At 35.6% G+C, this 24,168-nt stretch overlaps 1 protein-coding gene across 8 annotated transcripts in view; it reads right to left on the bottom strand.

Annotated features, from left to right (window-relative positions):
- The window catches only part of LOC141454028 (uncharacterized), a 772,684-nt gene that overhangs the window by 381,267 nt on the left and 367,249 nt on the right, over positions 1–24,168 (bottom strand). For 6 of the 8 annotated variants that reach the window (XR_012458371.1, XR_012458372.1, XR_012458373.1 and 3 more), the window contains one exon: positions 10,874–10,956. Coding sequence is in view for 3 of the 8 variants with exons in the window: in XM_074127800.1 (XP_073983901.1) it covers positions 10,874–10,956 (83 nt within the window). In the remaining 5 variants the exon portion in view is untranslated. Of the gene's footprint in view, positions 1–9,001; positions 10,957–24,168 lie in introns of those variants that run through there. The other 2 variants (XR_012458370.1, XR_012458374.1) reach the window with 1 other exon arrangement.

The raw sequence follows: 24,168 nt of genomic DNA, 5'->3' as shown, positions 1-24,168 counted from the left end.
TTTTTATAAAAATTTTAATGTAAAAGTAAACTCTACAATATACTGTCGCAAAGTTTCTCTAATAGTCATCACCTTACGGCAGGAGCTCTTCTCCTGTTCTCTATCTACAAAATGATGGTTGGCAATCCTTAGAAAGAAGCTCTGTTTTAGAAATAATAATCATCGGGCACAATAGTTTTGTAACACCATGGTGCGTTAAGTAGAATGGAACATTAACGTGAATAGAAAAATCACAGAAATCCCTAATTTGGAGGTGCACATATTTTGAAAAATGTGCGATGGTTTATTAGCATCATTATCCAAGAAATTTTGTACGTATTGGTGTTCGCTTTGTTCAGAACAGCGAAAAAATGACCATGAGCCCATCTCCGAACGTTTCTGTACACTCTGTACATTCCTATCGTCACCAACTACACCTGGCAAACACAATAAAATCGTATTATGGTTTCCTCGTCTAACTCTAGAAGTAGGTTTACTTAACCGACAATTTGGTTACTTTATATGTACATACCCACTCTAATTCATCCGCTTTATGTTCGTCTAAAAAACAAAGCTTCTTGTTCAGAGTCTGAATCTCCTTCTTATTCTTCTATTCAACGTTATTCTACAAAAACACTCATTGCAGAAATAAAATCAATGAATGGGAAACAGTCTCATAAATGATAATACTTACTTTGTAAGCGTTTTTGATAAGAAAACTTGAAAAATTTTCAATAACCAAAAAATAACACCATCGGGTGCAACTAATCTGGCAGATTACGCGGACATTAAGTAAGACCACATACCACTGAGAAGACGTTCGGTTAGAAGAAGGTAAAAGAGGACGCTATGAGGGTCATGGCTCCATTCTAAGAAATACCAGAGTTGCTATCAACAAGAAAATGCCCTCTTCATCTCACAGATTAAATGCGCCCGATGGAGGGTTAAAAATGTTGCTGATGAAGATCTTGTTGTAGAACAGGATTCTTATCGCTGTCAGAGACAAGAGCACAGTTTAGGGAGGACAAAAGAGATGGAAAATTTTCATATTTCCCAAATTTATTTATTTATTTATTTATTTATTTATTTATTTATTTCTTTATTTATTCATTTGTCTCTAAGGCCTGAGCCTTTTATATAAACTTTGGGTAAATAAGTGATTTTAAAATTTAGGCTAGTATGGGGTGCGAGGAATATCGAGTATTCCACCCCAACATTAGTTGGTTAGGTTAGAAGGAAAGACGCATTAGAGCAATCAATTGGCCAGTTTCGACTAGATTAGATGGTGTAGATCAGGCAGTATAGTAACGAGTCTATTCTCCGAAATAGTTCAGGTGCAAAGAGCCTTTGATGCTGCGCACTTTTTCAAACAAAAAAGGTTAAGCTACACCAGCTCTAGGATGCACTATTAGAAACTATGACAATAATTGACACGACTAGACACTCACTTACTGAGGGGAGAAGTTACCCAGTGGTAACACTCCTTAAGCAATCTCTAATTCTCTTCAAAACAGAGAAAATCGCGAGACCACTGGCGTTTTAATCGCCTAGGAGGATGATCTGGAAGGTGATGAGATGATAAAATGGCGGACAAGAGGAATGAGACTGTAAAGTTCTGATGAAAGCTTTTACAGCGAGTTCGAGGCAAACTTGATTTTTATTAGATTTTTATTTGAAAAAGTGCGCAGCATCAAAGGCTCTTTGCACCTGAACTATTTCGGAGAATAGACTCGTTACTATATTGCCTGATCTACACCATCTAATCTAGGCGATACTGGCCAATTGATTGCTCTAATGCGTCTTTCCTTCTAACCTAACCAACTAATGTTGGGGTGGAATACTCGATATTCCTCGCACCCCATACTAGCCTAAATTTTAAAATCACTTATTTACCCAAAGTTTATATAAAAGGCTCAGGCCTTAGAGACAAATGAATAAATAAAGAAATAAATAAATAAATAAAATAAATAATAAATATACACACTTATACACTCATCCTAATAATTACATTCGTCCTAATAAATACATACATCCTAATAGATATATTCCCATGTATACACTAGTGGACAATTTTATATCCCTCTCACTCATTTACAATCCTAAACCTATTTACATTCAAGCAACCCATTGATACGCGAGCCCGGGCGCCAATCCTGACGCAGATCCACCCTTCCTAGAAAGCAGTAGCTCCCGAGAAAGTGCAAGATGTCCTGCGGAACAAAAAGACAAATGTTTGCAACCCCTGCCCCGGTAACTTGATTTACAAACGGAATTTCTAAGTCTGGGTGGATTGTTAGATTTGAAACGAAAAATGGAGCGTTACCGATGGTGCGGAGAATTTAAGACTGAAAAGATTGAATTCTTTGAAGATTAGAGCGTTTCGTTGAACCCCACAGTTCAATACCAGTACGCCCAGGTGGGTTTTAGTATACAAGTGTAAATCAGTCGTTTGTTATTAAGTAAAAGATTAGATCGTTTGTGTAGTAATCTTTTAAATAGTCGATAGCGTCTCTTAACAATTCTTCAGTTCGTTTAAGTCGTGTGTTTAATTTAAACTTTTGCAAAATTCATTTTAATTCTAACGACACCCATGACCCTACGCTAGACATAGGGTCGCGTTACTTTCTTTAAAGGTTAAACTTACAAGAAGATGGCCGCTTTAGCTAAGTCATCAGAAGAGAAAGATTGGAACAAAATAAATGTACACATATGCGCAGAGTACTATTTGAGGGCAGGATTTTTTTTGCGGACGAACCATGCGTACAAACCACGAAAACATACCTCTAATATGTGATGTACCAAACTGTTACAGTAAATTCACAGCAAAGGGCAATAAACATTAGTTCAGGAGTATTTATTTTTGTTCCGTATCACGCACATATATACGTACAGAACACTGACAGAACAACACGGACAGATCTCCCAGCTGAGAATTTATACTCTCCAGTGAGCTATTAATCCAACCAACCTGGAAGCTAGCCGAACGGTCAGGCTACATTGAGTAAATTTTTCAGAAGAGAACATATCAGTGATTTCATTCGTCAAAGCAGGTTTGTTTTGGGGGCGGAGGGAGGTTCTGACCGGTTACAGATTTTCATCCATCATTAGAGGCTGAGCCAACTTGTTTGTGCAGACAAATTTGACTTCTATTTTATATTTATGCATTTAAGTAATAATAGCGCAAAAACTGCATGCATACCACTTCTTCTTCTTCTTGCTTCAGTCCTATAGTAGGACCTGGACCTCATTCAAGAGAGAGTGCCACTCTTCCCTGTCTTCGGCTTTTAGGCGCCATCTTCTAACACCCACCTTTCGCAGATCTCTTTCTGCGTCATCCAACCATCTTATCCTGGGATGACCTCTACCTCTTGCGCCCTCCGGGTATCCATATAGTACTTTTCTCGGAAATCGATGATGGGGCATCAGTTCAACATGGCCGAGGCACGTCAGCCTGCATTTTGTGATGCAAGAAACTATGTCAGGTTCTCCATATAGTTTCTTGAGTTCTTCGTTCTTTCGGATCAGAGCTGTGGGGCTCAACTAAACCTTCCAATATCTCCCGCATCCAATCCTTCCAATCAAAAGTCCTCCGCCGAATTGTAAATGCTCCCTATTATGTCACTAACATCATCCTTCACAAAGACCTAAATATTCCTTTTGTCACTGAAACAATCCATTCACGATTCCTCAATTTCCACAAAAGCCTATCCTGTCATCCCAATCCAACAGCTCAATCTCTTTCCTCATCATCCCATCCTGATAATCCCCCACGACGTCTGAAACGACGTTGGCCTCGTGATCTCCTAACCTAGACCTTTCCACAACTAGAATTCCCGAGAGTGAGAGCACTGGCTGATTTCTCTCTTCCTGCGTCCTTACGGTTGCGGTGTGCGTCGGCTATGCCGGGCAGTTTTCGCATCCTATACTGCACTTCTACTATTAACAATTTGCCTGGTGTATATTTATTTTTATACAGGTAGCAAAAAAAAAAAAATTAATTCGTTCGTTCTTTCGGAGCCTCCATTCTCCGTCAATGTACACCGCCGGGCCGTAGATTTTTCGCAACACTTTTCGGTCCCATATCCTAAGCATATTCTCGCAGCATGCATGCCAGTACGTAGCTCTATTCATGCATTTCTGGTATAATGTTAAGTTCTTCGGAAGGATAGGCAAGTCATTCTATCTAAAACAATGTAATAACGAACTCAATTCATAGCATCCTCCGCAAACATGACTCAGCAAAGTTGCTGTTAAAAAACTTACTCTTTTTTTCAAAACAAGTCAGCACTCTTAGTACTTACTGTTAACGTGTTCCTATCTCTATTTTTTTTTTTTTTTTTTAATTAATAAGAATACAAAGTAAAATAATACCTGAAGAATGAATAAATATTTTTCAAAATCATAAAAAGAAATATATGTAAATCTTGCTTTTCATGTACAGAAAAACTGCATTTTATGACAAATATTAGGTAAGGCAGGAAAAAATTGCTTTTTAAGGGTTGAGGTTTTAAAAAAACCCAAAAACTACAGCTACTGGGGAAAGTACTTGTCACACCACGGGAAAGATGTGTCCCAATGATGGATTCAATCTTCGAGTCATTCTTTACCAGGTCCACGGTTAATTCCTGGTTTCTAGCTCCTTCAACTCTCATTAAATCACCAGGTGATCTTTAATTATGTTTGAGTATTTGTAATCTTTCTAACTACATTGTTATCATCTCTTTCTAAGTGGATTGGGTACGCTGCACGTTCTGAGATATTTAAATTTCACAAATAAAATGCGTACATTCTCCTAAATGTGAACAACTACGATAATTCCTCTTCTTTGAGGGGACAATTGAATTTAATGTCACAAAATTTTGTAAATTTACTTCACATAATCTCTTAATTCGAATAATAAACGTAATTATACTTAATTTTTTGGGAGTTATGCAATCGCCAAAGAAGTTAGCCAGTTATTCAAGTTGAACTTATTGAATTATTGTTTTGAAAACAACAAAATGAGCAAAGCTGTTGGTTGGATCTCGAATATATATAGTACATAGTCGAAAGCTCCATTTATTTGTGAGATCAAACAGGAAAGAAAGTAGAGTAAAGCTGTGTGTTTGTGATGAGGAGCAAGAACTAAGAGGACGGAGTTCTTCTGCTTCCGCATGGTCTCAGTATGTAGCTTTCTCTTTGTAAATCTGTTTGTGGATGTTACTGCCACCTTTTTTTTTTTTCTCCTTTTAAGTCCCCTAAAGGGTTAGCAGCAGAAATGGCGACATAGGCCAAGGGTGAAATCGGCCCTCCGGGATCTAAAAAGAGATGAAGAAGAAGTAGAAGGGAAAAACGAAGAAAAACAGCTAAAGTAAATGGGAGATATTCCTTCAACTTTATTTAGTCATATATATCTTGCTAGCCGAAGCTTCTATTCCCATGGCAAGCTCAGTAAGTTCGTCTATTGTAACGTATGTAGTACCTTCTCCAAAATAAACGTGAAGAAAAAATTAAGTTCTCTTTATAAAGGTAAAACATAAATATGGCTCAAATTGAAGTACTCGAAATGAAATCGACAAATCTGGTTTGAACAGCCAATCGACCTTCTTTTACTATTATTCCCAAAATATGTAACTTACAAAGTCACTTCAAACTCTAAACGTTTAAACCATATTTAATTCTTATTATTTCAGAAAAGATTTTAACTCGAAATCGAATTTCCAGTCAAAAAACAAAAAATTGTAGATGAAATAGAAATTCAGGATTTGTAGATGGATAACTTTTTTTTGTTCTTTCTTATAGTTGGAAATTTTATTTTAAAATTCTTATCGCTACACGAGCTCTACAAACACACATCAACTACTTACAGGACTGGCTTTTCAAATGGAGAATCAAAACTAACGTTTCGAAGTCAAAGTTTATAGTATTTATTCTCAGACGGAAAATCCTACCGCCCATCATCTTGAACCAAACTCCTATACCAACTGTGGCCAAAGTACGCTACCTTGGACTGCATCTAGACAAACGGTTGACATGGAATCCCCATACTGGACTCGAAAAGACAAGAAACTAACAAACGCTACAAAACTTCTCGCCAGACTACTTGACAAACGTTCGAAACTTAACCTACATAACAAAAGACTCTTATATCAACTGTTTGGTCATACGGCATCGAAATATGGGGATCGACTAAGCGTTCCAACTCACTACGCCACCAGGGCATTACAGCCAAAAATACTACGAAAACTTCTTAACGCTCCGTTCTATATATCTAACCTCATCATCCATAATGATCTCAAAATCCCTTTCATTACAGATCTTGCTAACACTCCTCTACAGCAGCTCATCCTAACCCTCTCACAGAACACCTATCTTCCTCCACATTACCAAGGTAATCCTCTAAGGAGATTGAAGAGAAGATGGCCTCGTGATCTACTCTTATCGTGAGAGCTAAGCACGTTACTGGAGTGACACCACTGGGTGCCTTCGCCACTCATGATTTTCTTTCATTTCTTACCATATTTGCTTGTTGCAACAACTGTTGCAGTGGTAAATTAAAATAAAAGATTAAAAAAAAAAAAATTATTTATTTTAATGTTTGAATGAATTTTTTATTAAATTAATTTTTTGTACAGAAGATAAACACAGTTAGTTGTATTTTTACTTTATTTCTTTTACTTTATATAATTCAAAATGCTTTCTTTAAGTGATTACAAATAATTATCGTATAAGGCCCTGTGTATATAAGGCCCTGTGTGTATAATTGCCTTAAAACTAATAAAGAATGTTGATGAATATTATTCAGGTGGTAAACTAGTACAATAAACAGTAATGGCACATTAGTGGTAACCCAATTCACCCACCACACCCTGAAATGTCCTTAATTGAATGATCCTGGAAAGATGTTACCTATAAATCATGCAGAAGCCATTTTTCTTGAGAAAAACTTGAACAAAAAAAAACTGAAACTGAAAAATTTATTCAGTTAAGATAGTGTTCATCGTTTTGGGTAACTGATTCATTAATATAGTAGCTAGAAAGATTATTGCCAATTTCAGTCATGATTTATCATTTATTTTGCCGAGCTTTTGACCTAGGGATTAAGCTCATCTTCAGGGCTTATGCTATTGACTGATACTTTTTTCATTGTTATAAGATCGGTGCGTCTTCTATCCTGTCTGCTTATGAATTCTTACGTAAGAGCACTGAGTTTAAATTATTTTAAAGAGGAAATGAAGCATAAACCAATTTACCGTCTTTAAAAGCAAAATTCGAAGATTAACATTCCAACCTTTCTTATCTTATTGGTAGAAAACCCGATAATGGTTCTTGGCACAGAGTTATTCAGAAGACAAGATATTAGAGATATCGAAGTTCTGCAAGGTTCTATCCTGTGGCTAAATAAGTTATATTTCCATTCTCCTTCGACTTTCCAAAATGTGCGTAGTATAGTCTTGTACTCGGGTGACACACTCTTCTTGGAGGGTAGTACTATTTCGATCTTCTGCTAGGAGGGAGATGTCCTGGTAAAAGTGTCCTTATCAGAAGTATTTTTCCTCTTTTTTTTTTTTTTTACTGAAAACTCGTAAAATATTGAAAAACAAACTTACAATTAGGAAAATTTGGAATCATTTTAATTTATTTTTATTTTTTGGATTCGAACCTAGGATCTCCATGTTTGAATCCAGTATACGCTAACTTCTCAGCTAATTCCTGACTATATCATTATTATTATTAATATTTTGCTAGCTTCCTTTAATGTGGCAGACTCTGAACGCGTCTATTTTAAATCTAGTCCCTTTAAACATCAACTTCCCCCCCCAAAAAATCGTACAAATTCCTTTTTCACAGTTCAGTGGAAACAAACGTAATTTAGTAACTATCTGGCCGGTATTTATTTTTGCAAAACACATGAATAGAATACGAACAACGTCATAACTGTTAGAATAAAAAACACCATGTAAGTGAAAAAAACAATGTAAATTATTAAACAAATTACGACGTAGGCTGGCCAGTGGTAGCCGGATGAAATACCATTTAGGGGCTCATTCCCCTCTGTACAGCAAAACCTACAAAAGGAACGTTCTTACAGTTTTAAATGCCTCCGCCAGCTGAAGTTGGTCGTTACGGCTTTACCACAACTATGAGAATTACACCATTTACCCTTTGCTGGCTTCTGTTCTATTCTACATTATTTTGTTTTTTTTTTATATCAGCTTTACCCACTTTCTATTTAGAGATTCTTTAAAACATTAAACGAAATGTATGGCATTTTAAGTGATTTTTAGATTTAAAAACCAAAACAATTATTCTCCATAATAAATTAATTAAAGAAATAGGTCCATATCAACATCTGCAGAGATTCCCGCTCAGGATGCACTCTTTTTAGAGACAACACTGTCCAATCATTGGAAAGTTAAGACGCTCCTAGGGAATCCAGGTTAATCTCTTCGCTCGACCATTTCTTCGATGGTAAATACTTTTTCTCGTATCAAGAGGCATCACCAAAGATTATTTTCAAACAGGAGTTCCCTTCCTTTCCGCAGGATGTACACCTGTTACATTGCTAAAACTTCAAGAATGGTGGCAATCATCGGAGAAAAATTCTTTGCAATGAAGGAAACATATCCAACGCAGTTTAAATGATAAATAACATTATAAGTCCAATCGCGGTCTTTAAAAAAAAAAAAAAAAAAACATTTAAAAGGTTATTTTAATACTCCCAGGATTCCGCAAATTTTGCAAAGCAATCTTAGATTTATCTAATTTTAAAATAAGCGAATAGACTAACTTTAATAACTAGAAAGCTTTGACTACATCATGACTTACTCTTATTTTTACAGACCACCCAATAAAGTAATCGCCTATTTTTTCAGGCGGGGCTTAACGTCCAACTACCAATTAGGTTTCGTGGACGGAGACGGAAGCTCATACTTTACAGAAAAACATATTTTCTGTCGAATAAAAAGCTTTACGCGAGATTCGAACTAGTGATCTCCTACTTACAAAGCCATGCTTCATAACCATTAGACCGACTCCTTACACTGAATTAATATTATTAATTATATTCATCATGTTATATCTAGAATAATAACTACATATTAGCCCGATTCTGTTTTCTTTATTTGTGGATGATCTTCCAGATATCCTGGAAAGTGGGGTTTTGGTGGGTGACACAAAAATTAAGATCCTTCTCTATGCCGATGACATTGTGTTATTGACGGATAATCCTTTAGCCCTACAAAGAAATATTAAAATTTTGGAGGGTTATTGCGATCAGTGGAATCTCTCTGTGAACTTGGCCAAATCAAAAATAATGATCTTTCGGAACGGTGGAAGGTTGGCTTCTTCGGAGAAATGGTATTATCGGGGTCAAAGAATCGAGGTGGTGAACAGATACAAATACCTCGGCGTCATCCTAACTCCTCGCCTATCCTTTTCTGCCCACCTAGAAGAGAGAATCTCGGTAGCCAAACTTGGTTTAAATAGAGTGTGGCATAAGTTCATTTTGAATAAAAATGTCCCATTAGACGCTAAACTCCAAGTTTATAAAAGTGTTTCGCGTGCTGTGGTTTGCTATGGTGCCCAGGTCTGGGGTTTTCAGTGTTATGATTTATTAGAAAAATTTCAGAGATTCTTCATTAAGAAGTTATTTTCTCTTTCTTCTTCTACGCCAAATTACATGCTTACAATAGAATCAGGTCTGGAACCTTTTGAGACTTACACTTTATCTTTGCACTTTAAATATGTTCTTAAAACTCTTTCTTTTCCTGATAATAGACTTACTAAAAAAATAGCTCTACAAATTATCAATAAAAAACTTTTTTGGTTCAAGCATTGGCTCTCTTTGGCAAGGTTGTACTCCCATGGCTTTGAGGGTTGCCTCGCTGATCTTCCGAACTGGCGCAGTCAGTTTTTCTCTCTTGTTTCTGCGATCAGGGAATCTCTTTCCGAGCAGTCATTGAACAGAGCGGTTATGTCCGAACGTTTTCCTTTATATAGTTTCTTAGTTCGTGAACATAAAGATTGCGTAACGGCCTCTTTTCATGATAAACTAAACATCCTTGATCTGCGTTGGTTTTTTAAGCTCCGAGGAGAGCTTCTGTATCTGAACCATAGGCCTTGGTTAGATAGAGACTTTGACGAAGAAAAGTGTTCTCTGTGTAATTATAATGTTCGTGAGGAGATTTACCACTTTCTAGGGGAATGTCCTTTACTATCTGAGTTTCGTCAAATTTATTTCAAAAAGGCTACTCTCTCCAGGGAGGAGATCATTGGGTTCTTGTCTGGCCAGGTCCAACCTTGCCCGCTGCTACGCTATGCTCGCCATGCCTGGAGGGTCAGGTATCACTGGCTTTCTGACATTATTTAGAATAGACATTATAAGATAATTCTAGAATTTTTGAATTGTAATTTCTTTATTTATTTTATTTTTTCCCTCCTTATTTTTCTTTTTAATCAAACGTGTTTTTCCTTTTTGATTTTCCTTCTCAATAAGTTTAATGGTAGTAGATAATGTATTATTGTTTAAATTTATATTGTTTATTTGTACTCTTTATTCACTTATTTTACTTATTATTTATTTATTTTTTCTTTAATTGTTCATGCAGTAAACTCTGGCAGACGGCATTTGCCATTGCCTATATATTATGTTTTTTTCATAATTGTACTGTACAAGTCTTAAATAAAAAAAAAAATATATAAAAAAAACTACATATTATCACATTTTCAGGAGGAATTATGATAGTTCTGCTGAATTTTGTCAATGAAATACGTTTTTGACTCATGCACTAGACACAGTAAAAATAAAATACTTCTCAAAAGACCAAGACAAAACTAGATGTTGTAACAAAGTATTGATATATCGCTTGATCAAAAAAAGATATCAAAATTTCTTATACAAATTACTACTTACCCCTGGAAGCGTGCGTTTCTCGTGCAGTGCATGCTGAGCCATAGCCGCGCTGTCCCGGCTGAAGTATGTCAAGAAGGCACACCCTGCAAAAAGTTACAACAGGTTTTTGTATTTTTGCTTTGTAATATTTTTCTCTGAAAGTTTACTAGGTAATTGTTTAAAAGTCAACTTTCACATATTTTGGAGTCTCAGTTTGAATTCAACTAGAATAAAGAGTCCAAAATAATCACCTAGTTAGGATAGAATAGAAAATAAATTTATTATTCTGGGACAAAACACAGGTACAAATAGAGGCCTTAATAGTTTGGCCTGTGATTGAAAGAAAATAAATAAATAAGTATTTACAAAAGATGAAAATCAAAATAACAATAAATTAAAACAATTAAAATTTCGGAGGAATCTGGATAGAAAGAAGAATAACTGAATAGAAGGGATTTATAGATGGAAAGGGTAGGAGCATGGCGGACAGATGATGGAAAGGTGTTCCATAGAGAGGTAGCTCGTATTAGGATGGACTTGTCAAAGGATGAGGTACGGTGAGAGGGAATACAGAGATCAGATGAGCGAGATCTCTAACACGCTCCCTTCTACGTCTCCAATCACACAATACACTCTGATCTAAATATTTCTCTCGCCTCTGAAATAGCCCCAATCTCGATACACAAAACTCCACTCAAATCTACACAGCCATTACAACCCTCTGATCCACAACATGTCTCTACTACTACACTTCCTTCAAATCCACTTCCTCCAGTTAGGTGTGTTAGGAATCATAATTCTAATGTGATTATAATATTCTTAAATAGTTCGGTATTTCTTGGATAATGATTCAAAATCCTAGCCACCCGCTGAAGGTTAGAAAGGCCATTGAAATCAGAATATTCGATTAACTTGACATTTAGAATTGTAAAATAAGAAAATAATTAAAATAAAATTGAATTATTTTTTCAATATAAATAAATAAAGCGCAAAAAAGAGCAATCCGCGTACTGAACCCCGCAAAATGGAGCGGCCATATCCTAAATTGTACCAAAAAGACAATTTATAGTAGCTTGGTACTTAGTATACTTCTTAGTACTACTACGAGGGTCGTTTGAAAAGTCCGTGTAAAGTCAGAGAAATAGCCCTACTGGCGCTTATCGAGGTTATGTTTAGTTAGTAGCATCTCTTGGAAGAACACACACCAAGTTTCAGCCAGATCGGTCTATTTCTTTGTGTTTGGCATTCGTTTGAATCGAGGAAGTCGAGTGATTTTCAAAAAATGGACGAAAAAGAATTTCGTGTGTTGATTAAACACTACTTTATGAAAGGCAAAACGCCTCAGGAGACTAAAGAGAAGCTTGATAAACATTATGGTGACTCTGCACCTTCGATTAGAACAGTTTATAAGTGGTTTCCAAATTTTCGGAGTGGCCATATGGGCACAAGTGACGCTGAACGTTCTGGACGCCCTGTTGAGGTTATTACTCCAGAAATCATTGATAAAATCCATGATATTGTGATGGATGACAGAAGAGTGAAGGTGCGTGAGATTGCTAGTGCTGTGGGCATCTCGAATGAACGGGTACATAATATTTTACATCAACATTTGGACATGACAAAGCTATCCGTAAGATGGGTGCCGCGAATGCTCACGCTTGACCAAAAACTAAATCGTGTAAGGACGGTTTGCAGCTGTTCCAGAAGAATCCGCAGGACTTTAAGCGTCGTTTCGTCACTGTGGATGAAACATGGATACATCACTACACTCCTGAGACCAAAGAACAATCTAAACAATGGGTTACCAAGGGGGAATCTGCGCCAAAAAAGGCGAAGACCGTTCCTTCGGCCGGAAAGATTATGGCGACTGTCTTTTGGGATTCGCAAGGAATAATCCTCATCGACTATCTGGAAAAGGGTAAAACTATTACAGGTGCATATTATTCATCGTTATTGGACCGTTTGAAAACCGAGCTGCAAGAAAAACGCCCACGATTGGCCCACAAAAAAGTCCTTTACCATTACGACAACGCACCAGCTCACACCTCAGCAGTTGTGGTCGCAAAATTAATGGAAATAGGGTTCCAACTCGTTTCACATCCCCCCTATTCTCCAGACTTGGCTTCCTCGGGCTACTATTTGTTCCCCAATATGAAGAAATGGCTGGCGGGAAAAAGATTTTATACAAACGAGGAGGTGATTGCAGAAACGAATGGCTATTTTTCAGACTTGGACATATCCTATTATTCGGAAGGGATCAACAAACTAGAGCAGCGTTGGGCGAAGTGTATAAGCTTAAAAGGAGACTATGTTGAAAAATAAAAAAGGTTTACTCCCAAAAAATTAAGTAGTTTTTATTTTTGCACGGACTTTTCAAACGACCCTCGTATATGCCGCCGAGACTTGGACCTTGAACAAAGGCTTTAAGGATAAAGCTTCCAGCTACCGAGATGGATTACTGGAGATGGGCACCACGAGTATCAAGGCTTGAATGAGTAAGAAACAAAATGAACGTTTCAAAAAATGAGCTGCAGAAAGTGGAGGAAAAGAAAGAAAGATGGTTCAGCCATGTAAGCGGAATGGAAGATTGAAGAATATCCTAGACTGGGAAGCCGAAGGAAGAAGCAGGAAGCGTAGAGCCAAGGAGAAGTGGATAGATGGCGTCCTAGAAAGGCTCCACTGTTACGAAGAGGATATCTGGGATAGAACCTGAATAGAAGCTGAAATTACAAGAAATATTTGGTTGAGGAAAACCACAGTATTTAGGAACTCCAAAAACAAAAAGAGGTGAAAATGCACATATATTTTTATTAATGTTTTATTGCCCTTATAATTCTTGTTTTGCTTTAACTTAAGGCACGTCAGCCTCTGAGGACACTGGAGCCCTGGTTACTCTGACAAACATCACCGGACAGTGAGCTGTAAGCAGCTCTTGAAAAGAGAAAATATAACTGCCAGCAGCTGGAATCGAACCCGGGATCTCCGCATGGGATTCCAGTACGCTGTTCACTTAGCTAATCCCTTCCTTTGCACTTATAATTGTTTCCATCACTTAGAATGGAATAATCACTGACTAATATTATTCTTTAAAAAATAATAATAATTAATAATTTTTATAAATTCCACCACGTTTTTGAGTATTTATTTTGCACTTTAAACACGGTGGCTAGTTCGGAAAATTGAAATTTTATAATTTTTTAATATTATGCAAATATTACCTGCTAAGGTAAACAAGAGAAATTCTACAGTTTTTAATTAAAATATAATCCAACCCTGTTATTTTTTCAAAGGTTTTATATTTTATTACTTCAAACCGTATTGACGTAAAATAGGAGGGTAATTGGAAAAGATTATAAGGTATTACTGAGAAAAAGTTGTTTGGACTCTGTATTCCTCTCCAAATAGTGGAGATTATCTCTCAGTCGCCCTTTTCAGAAGCTTAAATGTACGTCCTGAACAGCAATACAGCGGCATTATGGGTTTGAGAAAGATAGACTTCATTCTCTACAGTAGATAATAAAGTGAGCGACCAAAATTTTGGTTATATTAGAAATTAAAATGAAATGGGAAAATGACAGTTCTTTTTTTTTCTTTTTGCGTTTATTTGCGCCTACGATCAGCGCGTTAGATAACCGAGTAACAAATGATAAGTAACGAGTGGAGAAGTTACCCAGTGGTAACACTCCCAAATATTAGATGGTTAATCACTCTCTTCACTAGAGAGGAGATCACGAGGCCACTATCTTTTAAGACGTCTTGTCGGGTTCCCAGGAAGAGTTCTAGAAGAATAGTGCAGTTTTCTGTATCGTGTTTTAGCAACTTCGGTGATAAAAGGAATGTTAAGGTCAGTGTGTATAGTCCAGGTTTGAGACATAAAATGGAGCATTTACTATCGTTCGATGTATTAAAACTGTCCGGTAGGACAGTTGTATAAGGGTTGATCGTTAAAAACTGCACGAAAAAGCGTAACGTTGAAAAACACCCAACTTCGACAATTTTTTTCTCTTTTTCTATAAAAGATAAAATTCCCAAATTTTCTTTATAATATAGTGCAAATCCTCCTTTATAACTGTAATTTTTTCGTAATAACATAGATTTATTAGTTTTCGAGAAAAACGATGCGAAAAATGCGCAAAAACAACATTTTCAAAAATTGTTGTTGTTGTTCTTCTTCTTGTTGTTGTTACCTTTTTTGTAAACTGCGTAGCGCCTAAACGGGCGAACCGATTTTCATGAATGAGGTGTCATTCGATTCGGAATTTTATGTAGATGTGCCTTTTGGGGGTCTCGACGCTGTACCTCAAATGGGAGAGGAGTTAGCCCCATGTATGTAAGGCCCCCTCCAAAATTATTATTACTAATTACTCTGTAAATCTTGGCCCGATTTTGATAAAATTTGGTAGGATGATAGGGATAGGGCTCCCCTACGTAACATTAAAGCGGCGATCAGCTCTTACACTTGTTAAGGGGAAGTATAGCAATCGTTTCAAATTATCGACACGTGTACCGATTTTCATGAATGAAGTGTCATTCGAATCGAAATTTTGTACAGATTTGCACTTTAAAAGTCTCGACGCTGTGACTCATAAGGAGGGGAGTTTGCCCCACCCAAGTAAGGCCCTTTCTAAAACTATTATTACCAATATTTCCATAACGCTTAGTCCGATTTTGTTAAAATTCAGCTCGAATAAGTGGTTAAAGCTCCTCTACGTGGCTGTGAAATGCCATCATGCTCTTGCACCTACTAAGAGGAAGTACTGCAATCGTTTAAATTATCAATGAGTGAACCGATTTAAATCAATGAATTGTCGTTCGATTAAAAAATCTTTGCCTCTTTGCCTAGAAGTACTGCAATCACAGTTTATTTTTCTTACTCCTCTTAAAAGGAAGTACTGAAATCGCAGTTTAATTTTGCTATTTACGTACAAATATCTTCCTATGTTATTCAAAACGCTTTTTTAAAAAAATTGTTATTGAGGATGGTTTAGGGACCGCAACTATAATCATTCTTTAAAATATGAATACCTAGATTGAGAATGTAATTGAAGAAAACTATATTATTTGCGATAAAGCCAGATAATTATTACCTATTATTATAAACGTTTGACTACTACATAAAATAACAATTACTTTAATCGAAGAATGAACTTAAACCGACAATTTTTATTTAAAAATAAAAATAAATAAATAAAATAAACAAAATCATTGATGTATGTTGGTGTAAGCATTTTTTAAAAAAGGTTTTGAATTTTTTAGCCTCATAATTTTTTTTTATTTTTTATAACGTTTTTCTTTCTAACCTGTAATTAATAGTTTGATTGTTATATATAAAATAGATATTATAGTCAATCTACAGTGCTACTTGAAAATATATTTTGTAGATGAAAATGGCCAGCATAAGGGTCTGTGACATCTAATAAATTCTAAAAAATATTAATGAAAATTAAAGCAGTAAAATTACTTAAATATTAATGAAGTATTAATGAAATGTTGGGTACTTGCTGATTTGTGTACCTTTTGGCGTTTAATCAACCCTTATACTTAACTTTTTAAACTGTAAGTTTTTGTTAAGGAGATTTTAGATTGTAGTGATTGAATCCTTTGGAGATTGGAGCGTTTGGTTCAACCCCACAGCTCTATTAACAGTTCTAAATGTGTCGTTTATTCTTTATTTTTTGCAACATTTGTAAAAATTCAGATCCTTAGTTTCTGTTTTTTCGCTCTCAAGATGAGCTAAATCAAGTTCGAAACGTTGTCATAAAAATTTGTTCATTTCTAAAACTGAACCAAACTTAATATTCTTAAAATGTTAAGAGTTTAAAAGTATCCTTTTAAAAGGCTAATTGTTGGAAATTTATTCATTCAAATTTACTAAGATCAGCTTCTTCTTTAATGTAAAATAAACTCGAGAAGGTCTTAAAAAACTTGTCGAGTTTCCTGCACTCCTGCGAATAAAATTTTTATATCCATCTTAGTTTTTATATCTTTCTAATGCCGATTTGAACTTTACCTTTTGGCTTCATCCAGTTGCTAATTCCTCTCGCTAGATATCAGCAATTTTAGACTACAGCCAGACTAGAATTCACAGTGGTTCTATCACATGCTCTATCAGACGTCATGCGATACGATAGCTCCAATCGTTAAGAAGGAAGGGTTTTTAGTATTTTATATCGAAAATATTGTAGTCCAAGATAAGGGAACAGGTGCGAATTATTATTGAATGTGTTAGTAGAAGATGGAATCCAAATTGCTTGGTTCATTAGTTGCAAAATGTTTTTATGCTATTTGTCGATTTTTTAGTTTTTGCACTCATCGCCAATCGATCCTTATTACAGATATTACACTCTATCTTCTAATACCGATTTCTTTTATCGGACTCCAGTCATCCAGGAATTTGAATCTTACATATTCCAGCTCTTACAGGTCACCCATTTTATTTAAAGTCAAGGAAATTCTACAATTTTCCAATCTTTAATCCCTAATTATGCAATTTTTCTTTCTACATGCTCTCCGTAGATTGTAATTCTGATCATCTGTTTATTATTATTTTTTCTGATTCCTCAATTTCTCCAGAAAGAGGTTGGCCAAGTATCATCCTTTCCTTTTGGGCAGAAAAATTATTTCAAATTTGAAACATTCCGAAAGAATGAGGTGTTCTCTCTTTTTTTTCTGGATAGAACCTTTTTCAAAAATGTCCAAATTTATTTGGGAATAAAGATGAAAGGTGTAATCATTATTTTTGAAAATTTTTACAAGATTTTCTGCTGTAATAAAATAATTAAATATCTCAAGAAATATTTTGAAGAATCTGCAGTTCTATTATTAACGAAGAAATTAAGCTTTATCCTGCTTTCTTCGATACTTTCAGTTCTCATTCTTAATCCTCAGGCGCGTATTTAGCATCTCGTCACAATCCAGATCATCCTCCTAGCCGATTAAGAACTAAAAAGTGGCCTCATGATTTTACTTTCTTCTACTATAAAACGTTTTTACTTGGATAAAGATTCTTTTGGATCTGTACGACCGTTTTCCAACGCCGACCATGACGAGAAACGTTGTGACCATAGATTGTTTTGTGAAATGTACATAGTTTTCTAGAAAGAAGTGAAATGTAGTCAGCCATGTACAGTGAAAGAACATACAGCGGATCGTTTCAGTTCAGTCCGTTTAAATGCTTATTTCAAGGTAACTGTGATGAAAAATTAATGCCAGTTTCAGTCATGATAAACTTTATTATGCCGAGCTTTCGATCCTAGGGACTAGGTAATCTTCAGGGCTACGGAACATATTAACAGTGTGTGTTAACAATTATATTACCAATTAATTATATTACAATGAATATGTATAATGTAACGATAATTTACAAAAATATTTACCTAATTTACAACACATATACTGTTTTACATCATTCGAAAGCTCGGCATAATAAAGTTTACAATGACTGAAACCAAAAATAATGAAAAGTGACTGTGAAGTTTTGATTCTACAAAATCTGGTCAGATAAGTAGAAAAGGTAATCATTTATAATCAATCAGAATCAATTTCTGCAAGACTCACATAAATGACTATTTATATTCTCTTATCATTATAAAAACATTGAGAAGCAATTCCTTCTAAGTTGTTTTAATGGAATAATTGACTTAATATTGATTATTATAATGATCATAATAAATAATATAGTGGACATCGTGATAATTGAAATCATTAGTGATAATTAGTGATAAAAAAGTTCAAAAAATTGTTGACTAAGATCTTTTTGGAAATGGACGCCTCAAATAAATGTTATTTTATTCGTGAAAGTTTAAGTTATTTTTACTCTAAAATAGAATAACAGAGTTTTCGACATCTTTACTCTTACGAATTCACTGTTAGTTTGTAATGACATGTGTGAAATTTTTCGTATTTTCGGCTTCTATTGTTCTGGAACTGATTTCGTTTTGTAAATACCATATATTCGATACTTTTAAAACTTAGAACTGTTTTATTTTTAGATGCAAACGAAGTGCTTTAAAAAGAAAACGAGTAAATTACACTCTTTAGTTAAAAGAGAAGAATGGGATTTTTAGAAATAGCTTTCAATGGCTGGCACAGTCGCAATTTTAATTTGAAAGAACAAGCTGTACAGTGTAATATTGCGGAAAGCGCGTGCATATACTAAAATGTAAATATAATCCACACTAGTATTCATGGACCAAGTCCAGCAAAAGCGTGGGCACACAATAACCCCACACATATCAAGCACAATTGTAGCGCTGCTTGTTCATGATACAAACTTGCTGTTACTCCGTGCTGACGCATAGGAAAGCCGATGCCAGCTGCTCCTGCTGTGACGTACAATTATTTTTAAAACCAGGTCACTATTCGTTCGCACTCATTTTACCAGCCCTTGTCCATCCGGAGAGTCTCACAGAAGAGCCGAGAGTAGGTCCTAGTTATAACTGGCAGGCTCTAACCCCGGCCGTATACGCGGGGTTCATTCCATGTGCACGTCGCACCCAGGACAATGCTATAACCGAGAGAGCACATTGTACAATTGCTTGACTCGCTACTAAAACCCAGCTTTTTGCTTTTGTATACAGTCTGGATGTTTGCTAGCTGTGTGTTAGGGGAATGTCTGTAATTTTAATGAACCGTCTTTATGTATGTATATATATACATGTACGTTAGTGATTTACTCATTGAAATGGTCTCAGCAGAATGAAGAGTTTGGCCAGAGAGAATACGAATGGTGTCAGTACTCTACAAACAGTTACCAACAAAATTAAAACTGGTCCCTCTCAAAAACACTGTCAGATTTATCTTATACTATGCCGGCATTAAATGCGACCCGTTAATATTTAAAAATGTAACATTTCTCTTTGTTCAAATGAAAAAAGGTTGGAGTATTCTCTAATCTGGAACTTAGTTTGTTCATGCCTAGAGTTTCTCATAGTAAATCAATCATGTTTGCCTACTGAAGGATTGAATAGTATAAAAATTTCTTTGTTCAGCACATGAGTTTGATCGCTAACTTCTAATCGAAAAGATAATCAAAGTTTTTCATTCTGCAACACATGATTTTGATCGCTAAGTTCTAATCGAAAAGATAATCATGGTCAACTATGCATGCGCCAAATCCTAAAGACCGACAGCTGTGCAGCGTAAAGCCTTCTCTTTCGATTGCAGCATCTCACGTGTTTGTAGAGAAATCTGTCTAACCGGAACCGTCGTTTGTGTAAGAGGTGTTAGTTTCGTTTTGCCGAAAACATGATACATGTAGTAGAGCAACGAATTGTCGTGAAATTTCACATGATACTTGGTAAAACCGCTTCTGAAACTTATCTTTTATTAAAAGAAGTTTATGTAGCGATGAATGTTTATCACGTGCGCAAGTTTTTGAGTGGTTCAAGCGTTTCCAAGATGGCCGAGAAGACTTCGGAGATGATGACCTCCCAGGTTGCCTTTCCACGTCCAAAACGGATGAAAATATCGATTAAAATTAATCAACATTACTACCGTGGAGGTGCTTGCTTAACTCCGTGAAAGAGTAAAGGAAAAAACGACCCAATTTGTGGAAGAACAATTCACGGGGTTCTCCATCAAGACAACGCGCCGGCTCTGCATTGTCACACTGCATTGTCTGACAAGACGTTTCTAGCCAAGTACAACATCCCAGATTTAGGCCAACCGCCTTATTCGCCTTACCTGGCCCCCATGTGACTTTTATCTGTTCCCTTAAAGTCAAATCTGCATTAAAAGGAACACAATTTCAGTCTGTTGAAGCTGTGAAAGTAAAAGCGGCACTCGTCATGCAGGAGCTCACAGAAAAAGACTTCCAGCACTGTTTCGAACAATGGTAAATTCGCATGGAGCGTTGTTGGGAAATAAAATGTTTTACAGCAATAGTCTCGTTATTTAATAGCCACACCTCTTAAAATGTTTTGCTGTCTTATTGATAATAGTCTTAATTATTTTAAAAAGATATTTTACTTGGAAAGTGGAAGATATTAAACAACGAGTTGTCTTTAACACTAGAATTCCAACATTAGAACTGGCAAACAGTTTTTCCTTTGGAAAAAATAAATATTTGTTCCGTTAGAAAAGATAGTTTATTAGTAATTAGCAATGAAGAAAGAAACGACAGGAAACATGACCTAATTCAAAGCTTCAAAGATACGTGAAGGAGGAGAAAGACAGAAGAAGTTCTTAGTAATGGATATCATCAAGGAAAGAAGAAAGGCATAAAAATAGTAAAAGAGTAAATCCTACTAAAACAGAGAGAAAGCTAGAGATTTGAGCAAAGTTGGCTCTAGTCCACCGCACGTTCAATGGTAACGGGTAACAACGGAGGAGAATGGTAATCTCAAAGGAAAGTGGGCGCATTAAGATAGAGAACTTGGTGAACAGATGCGATGAGCTTGGGTAGGGTGTGTTTGAGAAGCTAGAACGAATCCTTTAGTAGCTAGCGCACCTAACTAACATCAGCCACTATTCGTTCATTAACCGCTCTATCCAACCTCTTGGGATATATATCTCCAACTACAGCCACACATCTTACAAGCAAATCAACAGTCTAGGTTTTGCTTTGCAATTTTATGCCCAGTACAACACATACAAATTGCTAGCGTCTTTGTATATACATCTTCGTTAACGTTTCGTACATATTAATGCGAAATTTGGCTGGTATTTGTTCACGTTTCAACTCAAAATGAACTTCCTTCTTACGTTGGCCCAATTATTTAGTAATTTACCAACTATATGTATAGATACAGTAAATATGTGTGTTGAAGAGTTGTAAATGGTGCGTGAAGAGATGAACTCCTTCAAAGTAGTTCACCCAAAGAAGACTCAGGGTCCAATATCATGATGGATTGTCAGGAGCATACATTTAGTATGTACAAGCGGATTAGAGCAAGTAGAGTGTGGAATTTGAGATACTCGTACTTTATACTAGTCTAATGTTGTATAAAGAGGATATAGGAGTCATTCTGAAGAATAAGATTTGTCTCCATGAATGGTTTATAAGAGTTCTGATTGGACTATCTCCAGACAAGTGCGGATATCATTTGAAGAAAAACCTACAGCGGTAGTCTTTATGGTTTAAAACAAGATGTATGTATGAGTTCTGAGTTGGTTAAGTATTTGGCACGTTTAGTCATTTTTTGTCTCTTAAGTCTTCTCTGAGTGGATTGGAAGAAGTGGCCTTCCACCTAGGTTCTGAGGTTCCCTAGAACGTTGACAGGGGTTCCGCAAGTGATCACTATTTGCTCAAACAAAACACAAGTAAAATGGAAATCATCTATACAAGGAATTTTTCATGCAGGAACGAGGTTAGTGGACTGTCTTATTAAAATATTAGATTAATATAATATTTAAGTAAAAATTACAATATTAATTTAAATTGGATATAATTAAGCAGTTGATAGTAAAAAATAAAGATAAATAAATATTTTATGGACAAAATAAAATCTTGAAATTCGGTAAAAGTCACGGTGCTTCAAATACACCAATCAAGACGCATTAATTATAAAATTTAGAAGTTAATTATTCATAAAATGTATTCTAGAAAATAAATAAAGTAAAACCTGATTCGCTACCTCCACTATTAAGATTAACTGAAGATTCAAGAATAATTTTGCTAATTTGAGTAGAACTATATAATCTGCTTCTTAAACATGAGGTTCTTTCAAGAAAGACCATGATCTCGAAGGGTTCCTAAAAGTGTAAAAAGGTTTGAAGACTCCTGAGGTACATAATTTGCAATTGTAGAAGCCGCATGTGGGTATGCTGTAAATTTCACTGGGTTTATTGAAATTTCTAAAACTTAAAATATTCAAAATAATGAAGCGCTTTAAAAAGAAAAACGTGAGCCTTAAGTTCAATTTTTACTCAGTTTTCAATTGGGGTTTTGTGACGTTGATGCAACTTTGAGATGGCCCCGTTTATTATTGAAGTTAGGAACCTCTTTCTTCTTGTAGAAAAATAATAAAATGAGAGATCTTTCATTGTATCTCTTACTTCGGTAAGAGTCAATTGCTATCATTACGTTTTATTTAAGATTTTTCCACTTTTTCAGTAAAATGATCAAGAGTTACGGATACTTTTAAGTTATACATCCGAGTTTTTTTTTTTTTGGCAAAAACTGATGCATTCTTAGCCATGTTCAGCTCAGCAAAAACATTACCAAGGTTTTTGACAGGTCCAAATATAGATACGTTAAGAAAAATAGAGAAATAAGTTAGAGAAACATTAGCCCGAATGATATACGATTATGCACAAATGATCGCCCCAATGTTGGCTTCAATATATATGTACACACACATTGGGTAGCAAAGTTTGTTCAAAAAGACTTTGAGATATAAGAAAGTTCTTGTTGCCGGGGATGAGGTTAGGAAATTGGAGTTATGGTGCAGGGTTGGTAAGGAAGTAAATTTGTGGGCTTGTCATTAACTTTACCAACAATATTTTATTGACTTGAATATCCTTTTTTTTCACCCTTAAGATACTGGCTTAGTGGTTCTGGAATAGGACATGAGGCTGTACAATCTACCGAATGCACTAGATTTCCACTTCTCGTTTCTATATCAATCCCTCAACAAGTTACAAGATGGTTTCTAGAGTGAGCAAAGCTTAGACCAAAAGAAAATGTACTACAACTACTACCGGCCAGGGAAAGAAGTTAAAGGCATCTTAGTTTTTCCCACTGAGAGAACATCTATCAAGTAGGCAGTAATGGTGTATTAGTAGTAGTTGTAGAAGGCCCAAGACTTTATCCTCCTTTTAACTCCTTACTTGGAGATCCTAACCCGTGTCCTGATCGACAAGGTGAAAGAGTAAAAACTCTCTAATCCAGATATTTACTTTTCCAATAACTCTTGCTTTCTTACTGCTACGTAAAGCCCCTTCTAGAAGTACACAACTTTCTAGCTTCTAAATGTTGAAGTACGAGATCCCATACATAGCAATTTCTATGGCAACAAGAAAAATAATCATTTTATTCTCAACCATAGGATATTAATCGAACAAACCAATGCTCAATACGATTTACTCATTATTACAAAGCCACGGCCTGACAAATCATTTGTTAATAAATCAAAGCTCAATCTATAGAGATAAATAAAATAATAACTAACTTAAAATAAAATAAAAAAATATATCAATTATAACTTTTTGACGTGATTACGTCTTTAAATTTGCTATCATATGGAGGCAATCCAAAAAACCTAATGATAACAAAATCGGGGGATACAGTTTGGCATTATATAGTTTCGAATCTATCATCTACATCCAAAATTAAATTAGACCACTGGATAGCTAAAGGATCAAAGAATTAATTA

This window comes from Rhodnius prolixus, unplaced genomic scaffold (assembly GCF_049639745.1).
Source record: "Rhodnius prolixus isolate KJV_2025 unplaced genomic scaffold, Rpr scaffold_9, whole genome shotgun sequence".
NCBI lineage: Eukaryota > Metazoa > Arthropoda > Insecta > Hemiptera > Reduviidae > Rhodnius > Rhodnius prolixus.
The sequence above is the reverse complement of the archived record's forward strand: the minus strand, read 5'-3'. Positions and strand labels throughout refer to the sequence as shown.